Source organism: Trachemys scripta, chromosome 2 (genome assembly GCF_013100865.1).
Source record: "Trachemys scripta elegans isolate TJP31775 chromosome 2, CAS_Tse_1.0, whole genome shotgun sequence".
Taxonomy (NCBI): Eukaryota; Metazoa; Chordata; order Testudines; family Emydidae; genus Trachemys; species Trachemys scripta.
This window is the reverse complement of record NC_048299.1, coordinates 114,220,329-114,242,590: the sequence shown is the minus strand read 5'-3', so window position 1 is coordinate 114,242,590 and position 22,262 is coordinate 114,220,329. Positions and strand designations below refer to the sequence as shown.

At 45.7% G+C, this 22,262-nt stretch overlaps 1 protein-coding gene across 4 annotated transcripts in view; it reads right to left on the bottom strand.

Annotated features, from left to right (window-relative positions):
• Positions 1 to 22,036, bottom strand: part of ABITRAM (actin binding transcription modulator) — a 49,901-nt gene extending 27,865 nt beyond the window's left edge. For 2 of the 4 annotated variants that reach the window (XM_034761459.1, XM_034761456.1), the window contains exons 1-2: positions 21,902 to 22,033; positions 17,481 to 17,532 (exon numbers count right to left, since the gene is read on the bottom strand). In XM_034761459.1, the coding sequence (XP_034617350.1) occupies positions 17,481 to 17,532; positions 21,902 to 21,956 (107 nt within the window). In that variant the 5' untranslated portion in view covers positions 21,957 to 22,033. Of the gene's footprint in view, positions 1 to 3,129; positions 3,207 to 17,480; positions 17,533 to 21,901 lie in introns of all 4 variants that reach the window. The other 2 variants (XM_034761458.1, XM_034761457.1) reach the window with 2 other exon arrangements.
• Between the last annotated feature and the right edge of the window lie 226 nt (positions 22,037 to 22,262).

Genomic DNA, 22,262 nt, shown 5'->3' with positions numbered 1-22,262 from the left:
GATTAAGTGTTTTGGTACATTTTAAGAAGAAAGGGAGTTTCATGGAGCTGACTAAGCTTTATTATAAGAGGGGAAGTTTCTCAAATGAGAATCAAGTAGACTTTAAATTCACTCTATCAAGACTAGTAATGTTACAAAACAGAATTTTATATCAAAAATACATTGGAAACTATAGGTCCTATGGACTATGATGTACAATTACTGATTTTTAAAGGCAGATTAAGTCAAAGTGTAGGCTAGGCATTATCATCTCGTAGTAAAATGCACATATTAAAAGTGAATTAGCTGTGTAACAGGCCGAAAGCTGAAAATCTCATTCTATCCCTCCTTCCCTATGAGAAATGGTGAATGCTAGGGTGGTACCCAATACAAAATATGCCATGGACGTGATACAGAATTATGCTCAGCTTTTGTTTTTAAAAAGTGTTTCTAGCCCTTATGATTAGGTCTGTCGATTAATCGCAGTTAACTCGCAATTAACTCAAAAAAATAATCATTAAAAAATTAATCACGATTAATTGCACTGTTAAACAATAGAATACCAATTGAAATTTATTAAATATTTTTGGATGTTTTTCTACATTTTCAAATATATTGATTTAAATTACAACAGAATACAAAATGTACAGTGTTCACTTTATATTTTTATTACAAATATTTGCACTGTAAAAATGAGAAAAAATAAATCGTATTTTTCAATTCACTACATACAAGTACTGTAGTGCAATCTCTATCATGAAAGTGCAACTTACAAATGTAGGGTTTTTATGTTACATTGTTTTGTTTTTGAGTGCAGTAATATAAAACTTTAGAGCCTACAAGTCCACTCAGTCCTATTTCTTGTTCAGCCATTCGCTAAGAGACACAAGTTTGTTTGCATTTATGGGAGATAATGCTGCCCGCTTCTTAATTACATCACCTGAAAGTGAGAATAGACGTTTGTATGGCACTGTTGTAGCTGGCGTCGCAAGATATTTACGTACCAGATACACTAAAGATTCATATGCCTCTTCATGCTTTGGCCATCATTCCAAAGGACATGTTTCCATGCTGATGACACTCTTTAAAAAAAATAAGGCATTAATTAAATTTGACTCAATTCCTTGGGGAAAAATTTTATGTCTTCTGCTCTGTTTTACCTGCATTCTGCCATATATTTCATGTTATAGCAGTCTTGGATGATGACCCAGCACATGTTGTTCGTTTTAAGAACGCTTTCACTGCAGATTTGACACCAATATAAAATTTCTTAAGATAGCTACAGCACTCAACCCAATATTTAAGTATTGGAAGTGTCTTCCAAAACCTGAGAGGGTCGAGATGTGGAGCATGCTTTGAGAAGTCTTAAAAGAGCAACGCTGATGCAAAAACTGCAGAACCCAAACCACCAAAAATGAAAATCAATCTTCTGCTGGTGTCATCTGACTCAGATGATGAAAATGAACATGCATCAGTCTGCTCTGCTTTGGATCGTTATCAAGCAGAACCCGTCATCAGCATGGACGCATGTCCTCTGGAATGGTGGTTGAAGCATCAAGGGACATATGAATCTTTAGTACATCTGTCATGTAAATATCTTGCGATGGCTACAACAATGCTATGCAAAAGTCTATTCTTACTTTCAGATGATATTGTAAACAAGAAGCGGGTAGCATTATCTTCTACAAATGTAAACAAACTTGTTTGAACGACTGGCTGAACAAGAAGTAGGACTGAGTGGGCTTGTAGGCTCTAAAGTTGTACATTGTTTTATTTTTGAATACAGGGTTTTTTTGTACATAATTCTACATTTGTAAGTTCAACTTTCATGATAAAGAGATCACACTACAGTACTTGTATGAGGTGAATTGAAAAATACTGTTTCTTGTTTTTTACAGTGCAAATATTTGTAATCAAAAATATAAAGTGAACTGTACACTTTGTATTCTGTGTTGTAATTGAAATCAATATATTTGAAAATGTAGGAAACATCCAAAAATATTTAAAATGTGAAATTAATCACACGATTAAAATAATTAAGTTTTTTTATTGCTTGACAGCCCTACTTATGATTTCAAAGACAACCTCAAAAATGAGCCAAATGTAAGCCAATATCGCATCACCTGCCTGACTGTGGAGAGAGCCTGAAACAATGGCTCTCAGAAGTTGTGTGTTTTTTTTTGTTTTTTTGTTTTTTTACCAGATACCAGAGACTTCAACATTTCAGACATGCAATTTGTCATTTTGCTGCAGTCAGGCACATTGTTTTGGTCTCCCTACCGGAAGCCTGCCTGCAGCTGCCTCCTGCTCCTTCTTTTCTTCACAAGAGGACGAGATTATAGTGTATCCTTCCTGACTGTGCCAGAAAACAGGCAGAGTCAGCAGCGCTGGCTGACAAGCTAAACTGCCTGGAGGAAAGCACAGCAGCTGAGGCCCAAGACACCAGTGAGATTAGATACTGAAGTCAGCAATACATGCCCCTTCCCAGGAGATTCTTAGCTGGGTCACCTGGACAACACTGGGAGCTGAGAGCCAGGAAGGGGAATGGGGGCTGCTCCCAGAGCACAACTAAAACCCCTCTTTAAAAATAATCACATTTTCTATCACTATTTTCAAATCTGACCTAGAGCTGTGTGCGCATGTATTATGGTGGGGAAATGGGAACAAAAAGGCATTTAATGGAATCTAAAGGTTGGTGCAAATATATATGCTGATGTTAGCAGTGCCCAGGGAAGAAACTGATAAATTTTATAATGATCTAGGAATTATTCAGAGGAAGTTCTATGGCCTGTTATACAGAAGGTCAGACCAGATGAGCACAGTGGTCCCTTCTGGCCTTTGAATCTATGAAAGCAATACAAAAAGTTTCAAGACAAGACATCTAACTGGTGATGGGAGATTTTAATGCAGAAATAGGATCAGACTGAAATTCCTGGGCTGGAGCAATAGGCAGATTTGGACTCTGAAGAAAACAAAAGAAGAAAGGCAGAAGTTTAAGAGCCTAAGGGTATGTCTACACTACGAAATTAGGTTGATTTTATAGAAGTCAATTTTTAGAAATCTATTTTATACAGTCTATTTCATATGTCCACACTAAGCACATTAAGTTGGCAGAGTGCGTCCTCACTACCCTGGTTGGCATCAACTTACGGAGTGGTGTAGGTAGCTATTCCACAGTTCCCGCGGTCTCCGCCGCCCATTGGAATTCTGGGTTAAGCTCCCAATGCTTGATGGGGCAAAAACATTGTCGTGGGTGGTTTTGGGTACATGTCATCAGTCGCCCCTCCCTCCGTGAAAGCAACGGCAGACAATCGTTTCGCGCCTTTTTCCTGGGTTACCCGTGCAGACACCATATCACAGCAAGCATGGAGCCCACTCAGCTCACCGTCACTGCTGCTGTTGCATCAGAGAGGCTTTGAAAACCAGTTTCATGACTGGCCAGGCTTCGGTGTGACAGTTGTGTGTGTTTCTCCTTGATGCAAACCTGCCCCTTTGTTGATTTTAATTCCCTATCAGCCAACCACCCTCCCCCTTTCAAAATAAAGGAACTATTGTTTTGAAACCATGCATTCATTCTTTATTAATTTTTAAAAAGTGAGATAACAGAAAAGGTAGCCCGGGAGGGTTGGGGGAGGAGGGAAGGACAAGGCCACATTGATTTTTAGTGTGGCTATAAGCAAACTTTTTGAATGACAGCCTTCTGTTGCTTGGGCCATCCTGTGGAGTGGAGTGGCTGGGTGCCTGGAGCCTCCTCCCCCAGTGTTCTTGGGCGTCTGGGTGAGGAGGCTATGGAACATGGGGAGGAGGGCAGGCGGTTATACAGTGGATGTAGCAGGGGTCTGTGCTCTTGTTGGCTTTCCTGCAGCTCCAACAGACACTTCATGATGTCCGCTTGCTCCCCCATTAGCCTCAGCGTCGCGTCCTGCCTCCGCTCTTCGCGCTCACTTAATTCTTTCCTGGCCTCTGCCACTGAATTAAGCTGTGCCCTATCAGTGCAGAAGGACTGCATGAGCTTGGAAAACATATCATCGCGAGTGTTTTTTTCGCCTTCTAATCTGCAATAACCTCAGGGACAGAGATGATGGGGTAGCGTAGAAACATTCTATGCTCTACGATTCTGGGGGACTGCATGGTCACCTGTGCTGCTGAGTTCGCCATGCTGAACAAACAGGAAACAAAATTCAAAAGTTCCCAGGGCTTTTCCTGTATACCTGGCTAGTACATTGGAGTTCAAAGCGCTGTCCAGAGCGGTCACAATGGAGCACTCTGGGATAGCTCCCAGACGCCAATACCGTCAATTTGCATCCGGACTACCCCAAATTTGACCCAGCAAAGTTGATTTTAGCGCTACTCCCCTCGCTGGGGAGGAGTACAGAAGTTGATTTTAAGAGCCCTTTAGGTCAACGGAGCAGGATTGGTTGTGTGGACGCATTCATTTTTATATGACCTAACGTGGCTAAATTTGACCTAACCCCGTAATGTAGACCAGGCCTAACCAAGAATCTCATAAACCCATGTATTTCAACAAAGAAAGCTGCAGAAAAAATAGACTGGGATATTACCTGATTTTCAAATGAAGACTTCATATTTGTGAAGCCAGATGGAAATCAAGTGTTGTCATGGAGATCATCTGAAGATAGTATCAGATCAGATAATAAGTTAGTGCTGGCATAAAAGAGGTTGAGAGCAACCAAAAAAGTGCCAAGAACGAAGATCTAGGACACTGGCAAATTGAAAGAGCCAGCTATCAGGGAAAGAAAACAAAGAAGCTGTGCAGAAAAACATGTTTCTGGTGGGGAAAAAAATGTTGAAGAGGCATGGAACAGTGTAAAAAATGGGATGATAATAGTGGCTGAACAAGGGTTAGGCTACAGCGCCAAAACTAAGAAACCAAGGTGGATAATAGAGGAAGTACTTCAGTTGAATGACAAGCATAGGAAACTGAAGGAAAATAAAAAGGAAGATGCAAATCTAAAAGCTAACCCTAATAGGTTGTAAATAGAAAGTGAAGAGAAACAGAAAAAAATGAATAAGCAAACAATTAGGGCTGTCGATTAATCGCAGTTAACTCACGCAATTAAAAAATGAATCGCGGTTAATCACACTTTTAATCGCACTGTTAAACAATAGAATACAAATTGAAAATTATATTTTTGGATGTTTTTCTACATTTTCAAATATGTTGATTTCAAATACAACACAGAATGCGAAGTGTACAGTGCTCACTTTATATTATTTTTATTACAAATATTTGCACTGTAAAAATGATATTTTTCAATTCACCTCATACAAGTACTGTAGTGCAATCTCTTAATCATAAAAGTACAACTTACAAATGTAGATTTTTTTTTGGTTACATAACTGTTTTTTTTTTTTTTTTCTGAGTGCAATGTAGAACTTCAGAGGCTACAAGTCCACTCAGTACTACTACTTGTTCAGCCAATCGCTAAGACAAACAAGTTTGTTTACATTTATGGGAGATAATGCTGCCCGCTTCTTATTTACAATGTCACCTGAAAGTGAGAACAGGCATTCGCATGGCACTTTTGTAATCAGCATTGCGAGGTATTTACGTGCCAGATATGCTAAATATTATTATGCCCCTTTGGGCTTCGGCCATCATTCCAGAAGACATACTTCAATGCTGATGATGCTCATTAAAAAATAATGTGTTAATTAAATCTGTGGCTGAACTCCTTGGTGGAGAACTGTATGTCTTTGGCTCGGTTTTACCCACATTCTGCCATATATTCCATGTTATAGCAGTCTCAGATGATGACCCAGCACATGTTCATTTTAAGAACATTTTCACAGCAGATTTGACAAAACACAAAGAAGGTACCAATGTGAGATTTCTAAAGATAGCTACAGAACTCAACCCAAGGTTTAAGAATCTGAAGTGCCTTCCAAAATCTGAGAGGGATGAGGTGCAAAGCATGCTTTCAGAAGCAACATTCCAATGCGGAAGCCTACAGAACCCAAACCACCAAAAAAGAAAATCAACCTTCTGCTTGTGGCATCTGACTCAGATGTTGAAAATGAACATTCGTTGGTCCGCACTGCTTTGGATGGTTATCGAGCAGAACCAGTTATCAGCATGGACGCATGACCTCAAGAATGGTGGTGGAAGCATGAAGGCACATATGAATCTTTAGCGCAGAGGTGGGCAAACTACAATCCACGGCCCACATACGGCCCGCAGGACCGTCCTGCCCGGTTCTTGCACTCCCGGCCAGGGAGGCTAGCCCCCGGCCCCTCCTCCACTGTCCCCCCTCTCCTGCAGCTATGCCGCCGCGTGGGCAGCACTCTGGGTGGCAGGGCTGCGAGCTCCTGCGGAGCAGAGCGGCAGTGTGTCTAGCTCCGTCCAGGCAGCGCAGCCGCCAGACATGCTGCTCTGAGCGGCATGGTAAGGGGGTCAGGGCCAGGGGGGGCACTCAGGGGACAGGGGGCGGTTGGATTTGGGGGGGGTGTCCGGGGACAGGGAACAGGGTGGGTTGGATAAGCGTGGGAGTCCCGGGGGGCCTGTCAGGGGACAGGGGTGTGGATAGGGATCAGGAGACGGGGAACGGGGTAGGGGGGTTGGATAAGCGTGGGAGTCCTGGGTGGCCTGTCAGGGGGCGGGGGTGTGAATAGGGGTCGAGGCAGTCAGGGGACAGGGAGCAGGGGGGCATTGGATGGGGGTGGGGTCCCAAGAGGGATCGGGGGCCAGGCTGTTTGAGGAGGCACAGCCTTCCCTACCTGGCCCTCCATACAGTTTTGCAACCCCAATGTGGCCCTCGGGCCAAAAAACTTTGCCCACCCCTGCTTTAGCGCATCTGGCACGTAAATATCTTGCAACACTGGCTACAACAATGCCATGCAAACACCTGTTGTCACTTTCAGGTGACATTGTAAACAAGAAGCGGGCAGCATTATCTCCTGCAAAATGTAAACAAACTTGTTTGTCTGTGCGATTGGCTGAACAAGAAGTAGGACTGAGTGAACTAGTAGGCTCTGAAGTTTTACAATGTTTTATTTTTGATTGTAGTTAATTCTATATTTGTAAGTTCAGCTTTCATGTTAAAGAGATTGCACTACATTATTTTTATTAGGAGAACTGAAAATACTATTTTATTTTACTGTGCGAATATTTGTAACAAAAAATATTAAGTGAGCATTGTACACTTTGTATTCTGTGTGGTAACTGAAATCAATATATTTGAAAATATAGAAAACATCCAAAAAATTTAAATAAATGGTATTCTATTATTCTTTAACAGTGCAATTAATTTTTTAATCACTTGACAGCTCTACAAACCTACAAGAAGCGGAAGAATACATGAAGAGGAACAAACGTGTTATATCACAAAATAAGAGAACTGAGCGGGACATAGGAGTTGAAGATATCAGCAGTGAAAGACAAGCACAGCCAAATAATTGAGGATGAACAAACAATGTAAAGAATATTTTGAAGAACTGTGCAACCTGCCGAATGTGGATGAAAGAGTCCTGGAGAAGCTCCCCAGTACAAACAAGCGAGACCAGGTGCCGAAATTTTTAGAAGAAATAGCAAAGATCTTGATAGAAAGTTTGAAAAAGAAAAAGGCTCTGGGAAACAGCAACATAACCACAGAGCTATTCCACAAGAGTTACAAACAAGAGAAAATGCTAAGCAAACAGAGGAAAAGTGATAATAATACCAATCTATAAAAAGAGATAAGACTGAATGCAAGAACTATAGGAATCAATTAATTGAGCATACCAGGAAAAGTATTCACCGAGATGCAGCAGAGGACAATGAAAAGGTATGTGGAAGCAGCGCTTGCAGAAGAACAAGCCAGACTTCAACCAAGGTGAACTATAAAAGATCAGCTAATTGTGATGAGGCAGATATCAGAGAAGTATACAAAACACAACTAAACCTGCTACAACAACTTTATCAAAAGCTTGTATGAAGTTTATAGTATTTGGCAGAAGGTGTCATGGCAAGTTTTGAGAACATATGTATCCCTAAGAAATCAAACTGATAGAAGATATCTACAGCAAGTCAATAAGTGTGGTGAGAATAGGCAAGAAGTTGATGGAATAGTTCAGGATGACTGTAGGAGTGAGACAAGGATGCATGCTGTCACCAGATTTGTTCAGCATGGTACTAGAAGCAGTAATGGCTGTAGCACTGAGAGATTCAACAGAAAGAGTTATGTGGAACAACAGAAACTAACCTTCAATTGGCAGATGATACTAACCTCATACCATTGATCAAGGAGGATTTACAGAGAATCTGTAAAAGGTAGACAAGGAAAGCAGAAAATCCAGATTGAAGATCAGTACAGATATTACAAAAATTATGGCAATTAGAAGAATAGAGGAAGAGGTAAAGATCAAAGTCAGAGACAACGAACTAGAACAAGGGGAAAAATATGTATCTTGGATAACTACTATCAAAGAATGGTAATTATGAAGATGACATAAGAAGAATCAGACTGTACTCAGCTGCTACTGTACTCAGAAAAGCTGCAAGATCTGGAAGGCTAATGAGATTTCAATAAAAACAAAAACCAGTGTATATGAGACAGTGCCATGTCAATACCACTGTATGGGTTGGAATGTCTGGAGGATGACGTAAGCTCATGAATGAAAGATGTCGACTGCAGAAATGAACTGGCTGAGAGTTTCAAGACAGCGTAAAATAAAAATTTAAATTATAAGAAAACAGATAGGAAAAGAAATGACACAGTTACAAAAAGATTCAAGAAAGACAACTACAATGCTTTGGACATGTGTCAAGAACAGACCTGGAAAGTATACCATACCTGGTGATTCACACCCAGAGTGCAAGGAATTAGAAACAGAGGAAGACTGAGGATGTGCTGGTGTCACAGCCCCAAGGACCCATGGGGAGGGCAGATCAGCATTGTATGTGGCTAACACTATTGCAAGCATCGCAAAGCATGTTGGGAAGGTTAAAGGTGTGACTGGAGAGTGGAAGATTCCTTTGCAAGTTTAAGAGAGGCCGGGGAGGGGGAGGGGAAGGGGAAGAAGGAAGAAAGCAGAGAACGGTTAACTCAACACTACAGCTAGCAAGCTCAGTCCAAAGATAAGACCAGGGGTCTCAAACTCAAATGACCACGAGGGCCACATGAGGAGTAGTTCATTGGCCCGAGGGCCGCATCACACGCCACCCCCCTCGCTGCCCCCACTCCACCCCTTCTATGAGGCCCCGCCCCTGCCCTGCCTCTTCCCACACCTTCCCTGCCCCCATTCCAACCCCTTCCCCGAAGTCCCCACTCCAACTCCGCCTCCTCCCTGCCCCCAAAGGGGGCAGGAGGGGTGTGTGTGGGGGGGGGGCTCAGGGCAGGGAGTTGGGGTGTAGGGTGCAGCAGGGGATCGGGGTGCAGGGTGCGGCAGGGGGTTGGGGTGCAGGAGGGGTGAGGGGTGCAGCAGGGGGTCGGGGTGCAGCAGGGGGTTCAGGACAGGGAGTTCGGGTGCAGGGTGTGACAGAGGGTTGGGGTTCAGGCAGGGGGCTCGGCAGGGGGTTGGGATGCAGAAGGGTTGTGGGATGCAGCAGGGGGCTCAGGGTAGGGAGTTGGGGTGAAGCAGGGGGTTGGGGGTGCAGGCAGGGGGCTCAGGGCAGGGAGTTGGGGTGAAGAAGGGGTGTGGGATGCGGTGGGGGCTCAGGGAAGGGGATTGGGGTGCAGGCAGGGGGCTCAGGGCAGGGAGTTCGGGGGGGGGTGCAAGAGGGCTTCGGGCTCTGGCCTGGAGCCGCTTACCTAAAGCGGCTCCGGGGTGGCAGCGGCGCACACCGGGGCCAGGGCAGGCTGGCTGGCCCCGGCCGCTCCAGGAAGCAGCTGGAACCATGTCCCTGCGGCCCCTGGGGGTGGGTGGACACCGGACTCCGTGCGCTGCTTGCCTCTCCTCCAGGTACCTCCCCCGAAGCTCCCATTGGCCACGGTTCCCGGCCAATGGGAGCTTGGGGGGGTGCCTGGAAACCAGGGCAACACACGGAGCCCTCTGCTCTTCCCCTCCTCCCCCCGGCTGCAGGGATGTGATGCCAGCCGCTTCAGGGAGCGGCGCGTGGCTCGAGGGGGGCAATCCCGCGGATGTAGTTTGCCCACCCCTGGCCTGGAGGTAGGCTGGGGGGGAGGTGGGGAAGGGGCGTGCGGGCTGCTTGGTGGGCTGCAGGAAATAGCCCTGGGGGCCGCATGCGACTCGCGTTTGAAACCCCTGGATAAGACGCTAACTCCAGCCAGCTCAACGCCACAGCACACATCTGATTCTTGGCTGCCAGCCAAGAAAGAGGGGGGCCCGGAATCCACAGACCAACCATGAGAAACGAAGATTCAACTGAATAGAAACAGACCTGCAAAGCCAGCCCATAACAAGTGAGGCAAGTGAAGGCCAGCACAGAGGAAAACAAAGAGGACAACAGAGTCTAGCCAGTGTGTTTTGGAGAAAGTCAAGGAGACCACAGAAAGCCGGTTTGGACTGGCACAAAGAGCACCAGGAACAGAGGTCGCAGAATGGAACACCCCCAAAGGAGCCCAGGACTAAAAACCCTCCTGAGAGCTGGAGCAATTCGGAGAGCACAGCAGGTTCTTGGACAACGTGGGCCCAGGACAGCACTTCCGTCCACCTTTTCCCCCTCTTCTTCTGACATTACACCCAGACTTGGCCAGTGTGAGTATGAAAGTGGGTTAGGGCTTGGGGCATTAACACTTTCTTTCTTCCCCTGAGTGACGTGGGAGTGTTCCCAGCACACTCTGCTGTTATTTTATTACTTTATCAATAAAGCTTTAAAATTTAGACACTTGGTGTGCCTCGTCATTTCCTCCTCCCCTCCCCCCTCCCCCCCAAAATAAAAAGATCCTGTGCCCCAGCCTGATTAACTGTGGCCCAGGCAGATTGGTAACGAAAATCTGTCATACTGGATGAACACAGAAGAAAAAGATTTAGAGACGAATTAACCTGTGAAGTGGGTACAAGACAAAAAATAGTGGAAAGATTGAATTCGATGCCATCATTACTTCTGAGCTGACGGACAGAACTGAACAAGAGAAATGGCTAGTGCCACAGAGTACATGGGGCCCTGCTATTAGGGAACCTCAAATACATAAGGGCATGTCTACACTACAAAATGTGATCAACATAAGTTAGGTTGATCTACAGCCTCCACAGCAATTAAATCAACTACCCTCCGTCTGCCAGTGGTGCGTGTCTTCACCAAGAGTGCTTGCACCGACTGAAGTGAGGCACTGACAGCTGGAGTGTGGGGCACTGACAGCCACACGGGGCTCACAGCTGGAGCCCCTCAACCCCCCAGAGCTCAATTTCACAGCAGAGAGCCTACCACCAGTGAAACTGACATGCATCCGAAGAAGTGGGCAGTAGCGCACAAAAGCTTATGCTCTAATAAATTTGTTAGTCTCTAAGGTGCCACAAGTACTCCTGTTCTTTTTGCAGATACAGACTACTACGGCTGCTACTCTGAAACAGTTGCTATTATTTCACATTTTGTCTTGGGTTCCTGCCCATCAGCCCCTCATCCTGGGGCTGACAGAGCTGGAGACAAAATGCAAAATAATAGCAGCCGTGAAACTGACAAGAAAGTCAATTTCACTGGTAGTAGGCTCCCTCCTGTGAAATTGAGCCCAAGGGGAGGGGGGCGGCGCCTGCTGAGAGCCCCCTAGGCTGACAGCCAATAGACACTGCGTCACCCTAACTACATCGACCTAACCGCTATGCCTCTCGTGGCGGTGGAGTTATTATGTCGATGTAGTGGGCGACTTACATCAGTGGGAGCACCATTGTAATGTAGACACTTAAGAGTTAGGTCCACGTAAATAGCCCTACGTCAACCTAACTCTATAGTGTAAAAGCAGGCCTAAGCAATGCCACTGAATAACTGAGAACTAGAGTCTACAGAAGAGGCATCTTTGCTTAAGCAGCTATAAACAAAGTTGATTCTATTCCTTCACACATCAAGCATTGCAGGGAGATGAGCAGTGTACTTGAAGACACTCAGTAATGCAGATTTTAAGTCCAGTGATTCAACTATAACAGAATTGATCTAATGTTTGTATGGATCCTGGAGAGATGACCATCAGGGCTTAAAGGGGTTGAGCTTAAAACCAAGCCCTTTGAGTGTCAAATTTAGACAAGAAAACCAGTGACAGAAAAAATAATCTATATAACAACAGCACCAAATCTAATAATTTTCAGTGGTTCTCAAACTTTTGTACTGGGGACCCCTTTCACAGAGCAAGCCTCTGAATCCGACCCCTCTTGAACATTAAAAACACTTCTTTTTATATTTAACACTATTATAAATGCTGGAGGTGAAGTGGGGTGGGGATGGAGGCTGACAACTTGCAACCCCCTGTGTAATAACCTCTCAACCCCCTGAGGGGTCACGACCCCCAGTTTGAGAACCCCTGATTTAGACGGAGAACATTGCATTCCAAGGAAAATAGTTAAGCACAGCACTGAGAAGGCAATGTTGCAAATGAAGCCATCAATGTGGATAAATGTCAGTTTCCTCGGATGTTAAAGTCAAAGACAACCCACACCAGGGTCACTGACACTTGAACCCTAGTGTTTAAAACACCCTCCCTCCTCATCAGAAAGAGGCTGTGACAACTCAAAAGCAACTTCAGCTACGCAGCTAGAAGGGTCTGAAAAAGGCAGTGTTGCAGGGAGCTACTTCAGTGCACCACGGAACTAGGGAAACCAGGAAAAGAATACAGAAGTACTGCCAAAGCCGCAGGGTCTGGAACCAGCCTGAGCAGCTGCAGTTCCAGTAGGAGCACCTTAGCTGACTGCCATCAGAAATTAGGCAAAACAATGTTCTTGGGTACCCAACCCTGCATCTGGTCTCAGAATGAGGCCAGCCTGCTAGTATTTCAAAGGGTTAAAAATCTTTGAGGCCTAAGGGAGATCCAGCTTCTCAAATAGTATCTGGAAAATAATCATTTTCCCAAAAGTCTGCCTGTGGCAAGATAGATCAATAAGCAAGGCTAAAGTACATTCTCAGGGGAATTCTGTGCCACTGCATAACTGCAGAATTAATGTTTTGCACAGAATTTCATTTTTCCCCATAGAATTGGTGCTGCAGAGCTGCTGGCTGCCACTAGGGGCCATTGAACCCAGAAGAGCCCAGCTCTCCTGCTCACAAATACAGGACACTGCTGGGGGAGGGGACCGCTGTGGTTCCTGGCACATCCTGAAGGAAGAAGACACCATGCAGGAAACTCCATACAAGCCCAAGACTCCGCATCAGGATGGTTTATCCCTTGGATTCTTAGGCTCTGTGTGGTAGGGGCTGTGGGTGTCTGGGCTTGGGCCTGCCCCACAGCTGGGCTCTGGGGGGTAGGTGTCTGGTCTTGGGGGCACCCTGCAGCTGGGGGTGCGGGTGTCTGGACTGAGGGCATCCCATGGCTGGGCTCTGGGGGGTAGAAGGTGTGGGTGTCTGGCCTGAGGGCATCCCATGGCTGGGCTCTGGGGGGGTAGAGGGTGTGGGTATTTGGGCCGGGGCATGCCCTGCAGCTGGGCTTGGGGTAGGGTGTGTAGGTATCTGGGCACCCTGCAGCTGAGCTCTGGGGGCAGTGGATGCAGGTGTGTGGGCCAGGGAGTGTCCTGCAGCTGGGCTTTGGGAGGGCAGGGTGTGTGTGTGTCTGAGACCAGAGGGGCAGAGTTTCCCCCCTAAGATATGCCCAGGTGGCACATGTGAAAACACCCAAACTGAGGCACCCAACAAAAGCATAACAGAGAAACAGGAACTGGATTGTCGTAGGGGCTTCTTTAACTCTCTACTCCTGGGGGAACTGGGCTGTCTCTATTGTTACAGACATACTTACTGACAGGTATTCGAAATAAATTACCAAAATAATTTAAAATGGTGTGATTATATGGTGTTATTTTGACAAAACGTACAGAATTTTCCAGAAATTTAAAATATTGTGCACAGAATTCCCCCAGGAGTAAAAACAGTCCTCAGTCAATAGGAAAGGTTCTTTGGCAGATATTTACACCCAGCATATAGGAGTGTTTTATGTAAGGTGAAAGGGTTCTATCTGCCTATGGCTTGAAACAGAGCGGTTGCATGTCTGTTGATTCTCAGTTTCCTGCCTTATTTTAGTCTTAGCTTTTTCAGTTTACTTTATTTAGAAGGGTCCCTCCCCCGCCACTTCTTTTATTGGTCCATTATCACCCGGGGTTATGCAAAAGGCCCCAGAGTTTAAGCCCTGGCACGGGTCTTTTCCTATTAGTGACTGGCATTCGCGCTGAGGCCAGCTACATTCAGGAACACTAGAGGCTTAAATGTCATCCTCTGTTGCTGGAAACCCTTCAGAAGAGGAGCAGCTCTAACTACCCACTACTACTTTGCTCCTGCTTGAGATGCAGTGTGTATACCATTAAGAACAGGAAAAATGTCTACATCCCATCTGGAGAAGACAGGAAGGGATAAGAGGGAAAACACATAATGGCATTGGCCCTTCTGCAGAAGAAGAGAAAGAGAACAAGTTCTACCTCCCTCTCAGTAGCAAGGAGTGGTCATGGACACTTAGGCCTCCATACTAGGCCACAGCATTTAGACCTGGCTTTGGGAGTAGGGCGGGGGGCATTGATATTTTCATGGGGCTAGTCTTATTAGAGCAAACCTTATTAATATTATACTCATCTAAAAGGGTACAAAATAATAAGGCATTGAATGCAAAAGATGCTGACAATTTAAAATGTTACAAGTGACTAATTTCCCATTTCAGTTTATTTTTAGTGTTTATAACAAATGCAAGAAGAGCCAAATTATTTTTTCCACTTAATGTCATTAAAGCAACACTTTCATCTTGAATGTTAAGCTAAGTAGCCAAGTTGGATAGAAGGCCCTTTAATAGCATGCCTAGTGTTCTTTCTCTGAAGTTTATTTAAAAAAGTTATTCAAGGAGGAGAGACTGGGTGGGCCCAAGAATAGCAAAATGGGCTCCCCTCTCTATGCACATACATGTCTGCCTGCTCTTCAGCAGCAGCATAACTTCTCTCTGGGAACTGCAGAGGAGTCCCTGCAAGTAAAGAACTCCACACTCCTTTCCTCCTCCTGACCCCACCCCACTAATCCCTGCTTCCTATAGGGATCTGGAGGCCTCTCTGTGAACTCCCTGCGTCAGAGAGAAGAGGGCTCCCCCAGTCTTCATGGACATCTGTTACTCCTCAGCCCCATTCATGGGGATAGTGACTGAAGAAAGGGATTGTGTGAAACCCAATGTTTCAGTCCTGGAGCTCCCCATCCCCTTGTTCAGGGACTGGGAGAGGAAGAGGTTCTCCACTTTGGAGGAAGCCCCAAATACTAAAGAGTTTTAGAAGTAGGAATAAATAGCTCCTAATCTGATTTTAAAAGATTAGCTGAATCACTAGATTGTTAATGTACTCTGTACAAAGCTGAGTATGAACTAATATGACTGTTTTCTACTTTATTATCAGCCTTATAATTTCTAGCAGGACCAGAAGATCAGAGTTGCAAGCAGACAAAGGAACAGCAGGAGTCTTCAACAGCTGTTCAGCGTGACCGGTGAAGGATTTTAAAAGAGGATGCATGTCCCCTTTGCTTCTTTATGTTGTAAGAAACAAGACTGAAATGAGGTTTTCTGCTGTGTATTTTCTAAAATTATTGATTTGTACCCAAGAAAGCTCAGGAACATTAAGTCTATTCTTCCCTATTTTGCTGGAAGACTTCAGAAATGTCTATTGTCAGCTCCCACACCTTAACTGGGGGAGAAATCAACAAGCTGCATCTTTTTCTTCCAAATTTTTATTGATGTAACATGTATTAAACAAAACAAAGTTGAATCTCTTACCCTCAATTACTCAGCTTGCAGTGACTTATTAACCATTTAGATTGTGGCTGTGCCCAAGATGTGCTTGGTATTTTCCAACCATGTCCTTTGTAATGTCAATTTTACAAGTTCAAGTAACTATAAAATTTTCCAGGGTAGACATGACCTGGTGCTCTAATGTTTGAAAAGAAGCAGAAAAAACCCAAACTGCCTTTTTGAACAAAGTTGGGCATTTTTTATACTTGGAAGAAACAAAATAGGACCCAAGTCCAATATCCTCCCACCCTGGAAGGTCTAATTTTTTTCTCATTTAGTCCAACTACTTAATACTTACACTTTTTCTCAGATTCAGAGAATCAATCAAAATAGAAGAGCACAGACTGCTTCTAAAAACTAAGTGTTCCCTGCGTGTCTTCCCATAGTACTGATCTTCATGTCCTGATAGGGACCATCCAGATGCCTTCTTTATTGTGATTACTACAACTGTAACCTCAAGAGATTACATAGCTTCTCAATTCACATTAATCAAAGTTTTGAAATATATTCCAATCTTTTTAAATCTGCTTTAAAATTTTCTTTTTGATTTAAGCTAAAGTCAGTAAGTTTCCTTTAAAAAGCTGGCCACGTTGAGCCCCATGATGTCACTTTCCAATGTCATCTTAGTGATTTTTATACATATTTTATTAAAACTTTTACAAGTTACAATAATTTTACAGCTACCCACCCTGCAAACCTTAACTTGACTTATAGAGCCCACGCATGTTCTGCCTTCTCATGCATAAATCACTAGTAGTAGAGGTTCTGCAGGCAAAGAGTAGCCCTATGGGTTAACAACTATAATTCTGTACTCAGTTCTGTTGAGAATGTAGAAGGAATTGAATTCAGCTTACACTCGGAGTTGTGCTGACTACAGGACTAACAGAAGTACAAACTTAGCAACTAATTTAAGCAGATGCAATTCCAAATACACAAAAAGAGAGCTGTTGAGTACCCTGACGCCATTCTTACCCAATGATTTTCATGGTAAAACTGCATTTTAAAAATGGGAGGTCATTTGTTCATATTTGCAACTTATAGAAGACGTACTCAGCAACGACTCAAAAATTTTAAAATGAGACTTGTATTACAAAATAATTCCTTAAACATTTTTGGCCCAATTGCTATCAACTGGCGTCAGGGTAGGTATATTATGACCACCAAATATAAAAACCATCATATCTTCTGATACTATAATATTTTGGAATTTTTTTTAAATAAGACAAGATACTTTACATTTACATATTACAACCATCAGAAATTAAAATTAACAACTGATTTAGTAATTTGCATTTAACTAGACTGATGAATTTCAGTTTTAGGTTATCATACACTAGCAAAATATATACTCCAAATTTATACCATCAAATGGAAATGTTTCAATAAAAAGGCTTGTGGAAAAAAATTCAAAAATACTCATTCATATTAGCTTTTCCAATATTAAAACCTAACACTTGTGTCTAATTTACTTAGCTATGTACTTAGGGTAACTAAAGCATTAATAAAGAGGCTATCAAAGAACTGTGGTGCTTGCTCTGAAATAGAGAAAACCCAAATGTCCTTTCAGTGTTGAAAACATTAGCTCTCTATTAAAGATTTGTGTTTTCAAACTAATAGTGCAAAACAAATATTCTAAGGACTTAACCAGATTTTACTTACCTATTAGAATGCTGCAATATACAGTGGTCCTCACATAGATTACCCTTAACATCTGTAAAAAAGAACCAAAACCAATCACTACACTAAGCTAGAAACATACACGAACCAATACACTGAAATGTATTTTTGCATACTAAGAGGGACTTATAGTTCATGAAGAAGGTTCCTACACACTTCAGTGAGGATTGCGGTTGATGAAGAGCAATCTCTGTGCCTCAGTTCCCCCATCTGTAGAACAGGAGTCATATTTTCCTTCTTTGTAAACTGCTTTGAGATCACTGATGAAAAGCACTGTATGGAGGAATGGCATGATGGGACTGCCTACAATGGCATGTGGCCCATTGGTGACTGAGAGTAGCAAAAATCCCCAACAGCCAGAGATGGGACACTAGATGGGGAGAGCTCCAAGTTACTACAGAGAATTCTCTCTCAGGTATCTTCCTAGTGGATCTTGCTCACATGCTAAGGGTCTAACTGATCACCATATTTGGGGTCGGGAAGGAATTTTCCCACGGGTCAGAATGGCAGAGATTCTGAGGAGTTTCCCCTTCCTCTGCAGCATGGGGCATGGGTCACTTGCAGGTTTAAATGAGTATAAATGGTGAATTCACTGTAACTTGAAATCTTTAAACCACGATTTGAGGATTTCAGTAACTCAGCCAGAGATTAGGGGTCTATTTCAGGAGTGGGTGGCTGAGGTTCTATGGCCTGCAATGTGCAGGAGGCCAGACTAGATAAGCACGATGGTTCCTTCTGACCTTAAAGTCTATGAGCTAGATATTATCACTGTTGTTACTGATGCATTAGAGTGTAAGACTAACATTTAGCTATTGAGCATTTAAAAGATCAAGAAACTAAAAATAGCTAAACATATGCAAGCTGAACTGATCACATCAGGTATTGTTTGGCAAGACAAAGATGATTGAAATACTTCCAATAGTTTCAAAAGCAAGATATGCTAAAAGGAGCAGACTGAAGTACCCTACCTCAAGATCTTCATTCCATAGGGCTGATCTACACATGAAAGTTATTCTGGAATACGTAAGTGTCAATTTAAAGCAAAAGAGCTATTCCAGAATAACTACATATTCTGGAATAAAGTTCCTTTTCTGGTTTAGCTTAATCCACTTCCAAAACTAATTTGGAAAAGGTAACTTATAGCTATTCCTAAATATCCGCATAAACAAGCAAAGATTGTGTGTGCATGCTTTACTTTAAGGTCTAGTTTTCTCCATCATGTACACAATGTTAATGTTAGTTACACATGCACCGAACAGAAAGCATGATTTTGAGAAACTAGTCCTACAATGCTTACATCAGCAAGATTCTCACTGAAGTCTGCACAATAACAAGAGTTACTCCTGGGGGAAATTATGTCCCCTGCAGATTCCCCCCCGCAGAAAACACATTCTGTCCAGAGGTGCTGCAATTACACCTTTCACAGACCAGGGGCTGCTGTGGTGCCAGAAGAGAGGGCAGTGGGTTCAGGGCCAAAGCAGCCAGCCATGGAGAGGGAGGGGGCAGTGGCTGTCTTCCTCACAATGCCTTACCCACAAGGCAAGCTGGGGGGCAGACGGAACAGGACACAGAGGGCTGCTGGGGGTCACAGACTGGGGTTCAGATGAGCTAGTGGGGGGGGACGACAGACTGGGGCAGGAGCACAGGAGCTAATGGGGTAACAGCATTGAGCCAGTTGTTGAATGGGTGTGGGGTGTAGGGCCACATGTGGACGAGGGGTGGCTGAGTGGGACTGCCAGGACACATGAGGACAGGAGCAGATGTGCCTGGCTGAATAGGAGAGGCTGGGGTCAGCCAAGGTCTTCATGAGGGAGGCTCCCCAATTCCCTAACAATCCCCTCCCCCCCACGTACACACACAAAATACAGTTCCATACTTCTCCCACCCACACCAAACAACCCTCCAGGTTCACTCTCAGGCTCCTTCCCTCTCCATTACTTCCCTCTCCCGAGCTCCTCATTACCCCTGACTCCCCCAAACCTTCACACTGCTTCTGAGGGGTGCAAGAAATAGGTTTCTGTATTGTAATTTAAATGAATTACTCAAAGTTCTGTATTAATATGCCTAGTAAGGAATCTATTTGTCAAAAAAACATTTCCTGAATCTTTTTTGTTGTCTTTATTGTTACAGACATGCTTGCTAACAGGTATTTTGAAATAAGTTGCCAAAATAATTTAAAATGATGCAATTATACTGTGTTATTTGACAAATAAAATACAGGCAGGTTTTAACCCCTTTAACTTTTAGTTTTTACTACTTTACTCCAGGGGGAATTCTGCACCACTCCACGTAATTCATGTCCCCCACAGATTTCTTTGCTTTCCAGCAGAAAAATGACTTTCTGACAGGGAAGCAAAGGGAAGTTGCAAGAGCAGTCACGCACCACTCCCTAGCAGAGCAGGTACATCTTTTCAGGCACCCAGAGCACCCGGCGAAGAGGTAAATCATAGCGGGGCTGGGGACACCCCAGCCAGTGGCTCCTACCCTGAGCCGGGATCAGCTGCTAATCCCGGCTGGGCTGAGGCAGGAGAGGACGGGACTTCCTCTTCCCCTGCAAGGAGGTCTGAGACAGCTCCAGACACCACCCCCAGAAACCTCCCCCAGATGCAAGAAGCTCAGCATCCTTCCCTGCTTTCTGCCCCCATCACTCCTCAATTGTGAGGAGAGGAGTCTCTGTACAGGGAGCTGCTCCCCCATCCACCCAACCCCCTTGCATCTGGACTTCCCATACCCAGACACCCCTGCCAAGCCTCAGCAGGTACATCCAGAACACCCCCAGCCCTCCATACCCAAACTCCACCGCATTGAACCTCAACCCCTGCATCTGGAGCCCTCTGCAATCAGACCCCCTGCCTCCAGACCCCCATCCCTGCACCCAGAGCACCCCCCACTGAGCTCCTTGCACTCAAACCCCAACTCTGATGTCCCTCCCCCTGCACCACCCTGAGCCTCCACATCACTGACCCCCAACTAGCTGTACCCAGACCCCCACCCCACCAAGCCCCACTCTCTCAGCACGCAGACCCCTCCACTGAGCCCCAACCAGCTTCACCTGGAAGCCCTTGCAGAGTCCCAGTGCCCCTGCACCTAGAACGTCCCCCCCTCCCCTGTGCATCCATACCCAGACCCCCCACCTAGCTGCCTGCCCCCCAGATTGTCCCACACAGAATCCTCTCACCTCCACCTAGATCCCCCACTAAGCCCCTCCACACTTGGATCCTGCCTGATAGAGCCTGCCTGCCCCACACCTGCTGTGCCTGGAGCAAAGGGGCAGGGCCCCAGGGCTTTTCTAGGGCAGATCCAGGGCTTGTGCTGTGTCAGGATCGGGTGCAGCCTCACCTTTGAGTCCATGTCCCGGGGGTGGGGGGGGCTGCTGGGTGATCTCCCACCTTCAGCAAGCCAGTGCCCTGTGCTCCCCACTGCCATGCCAGAGCCTCTGCATTTATTTATTGACAAATAAAACTTGCAGAATTTTAAAATATTGTGGGCAGAATTTTTAATTTTTGGCACAAAATTTCCCCAGGAGTCCTGCTTGTATTCTCACAGCACCTCGCAGCTCCAATCACAGACCAACACCTCACTGCACTAACTGATGTGCAACACAGAACAAAGAGACAACCCTGCAGACCCAAGGAGTTTACAACCCAAGTATAAAACAAGAGACAACTGATGGATACAGGCAGATTTGCAAATGAGTCCAAGAAAACCAGAAGACAATATTAGTCAGCATGACAGGCAGCTGGCTCAGCACATCAGCAGGGAGTGTTTTCCTACCCAAATAGTTAAATATGCAATCCTACTGCGGGCTCAGGTAGACTGGTACAAAGCTGCCTTATAATGCTGACGTTTATTCTCGTCAGTTTGCTGGCTTAAGCTGTACTGGTATAAGGCACCTCTGTATCAGGATATCTGCACCTACCCAAGGAAGGAAGTACACCGCTTCAACTGGATTGGTTTCACACTGATGCACCCAAAGTAATTGCATAGACCAGCCCTCGCGTGCCCCAGGAAAGTATGTACAACACACAGCCACGCACCACCCCGCCCCCCTCACACAGAACCCGCCCACCCGACCTGGCGCAGCCCGGGCTGCAGGCTAAAGCCTGAGCGAGGCTTTCACGCCAGCTCGGCCCCTTGGCAGGGAGGACACCGGCTAAGCGCTGGCAGCCCCGCCCCGCCCCGCCCCGCCCCGCCGGACCAGGCCGGCCAGACGCGCGCAGACCGAGCGCAGCCGCAGCGCACACGCGGGCGATGGCGGGGCTCGGCACAGGGGCTGCTCGCGCCCGGGCCGCGCGCTCCCAGAGGGAGACGAACCACCAGTCCCCTCCCCCCGGGGGGGGCAGAAGAGGAGACCCGCCCCCCCGTGACAGGGTTTGGCCCCGCGCGGGGGGAGGGGCGGGTACCTGGCTTGTACCAGCGCGTGAAGTACCGCTCCGTCACACCCGGCGCCGCGGCCATGCCCGCTCCCACCCGCCGGCAAGCGCGGCTCCCGCCAGTCACGGGGTTACCGCGAGCCAATCAGCGCGCGAGTCCCTTCCCGGCTTGCGTCCAGGCGGCGGTGGGAGGGGTCCCTGCCCCTCGGCGGGAAGAGCCGCCCCTCGCTCCGCGTCTCTGAGGCACGTGCGATGGGCGGTGCCCTGTCAGCACGTGGCTTCTCACAGACCCTAACTAACACAGCTACCCCTCTGATACTTGACACCTAGAGAGTATGGCAGGAATTTCTTCTGGCCCAGTGAGTGCTGGGACAAATCCTTTTGATGACCC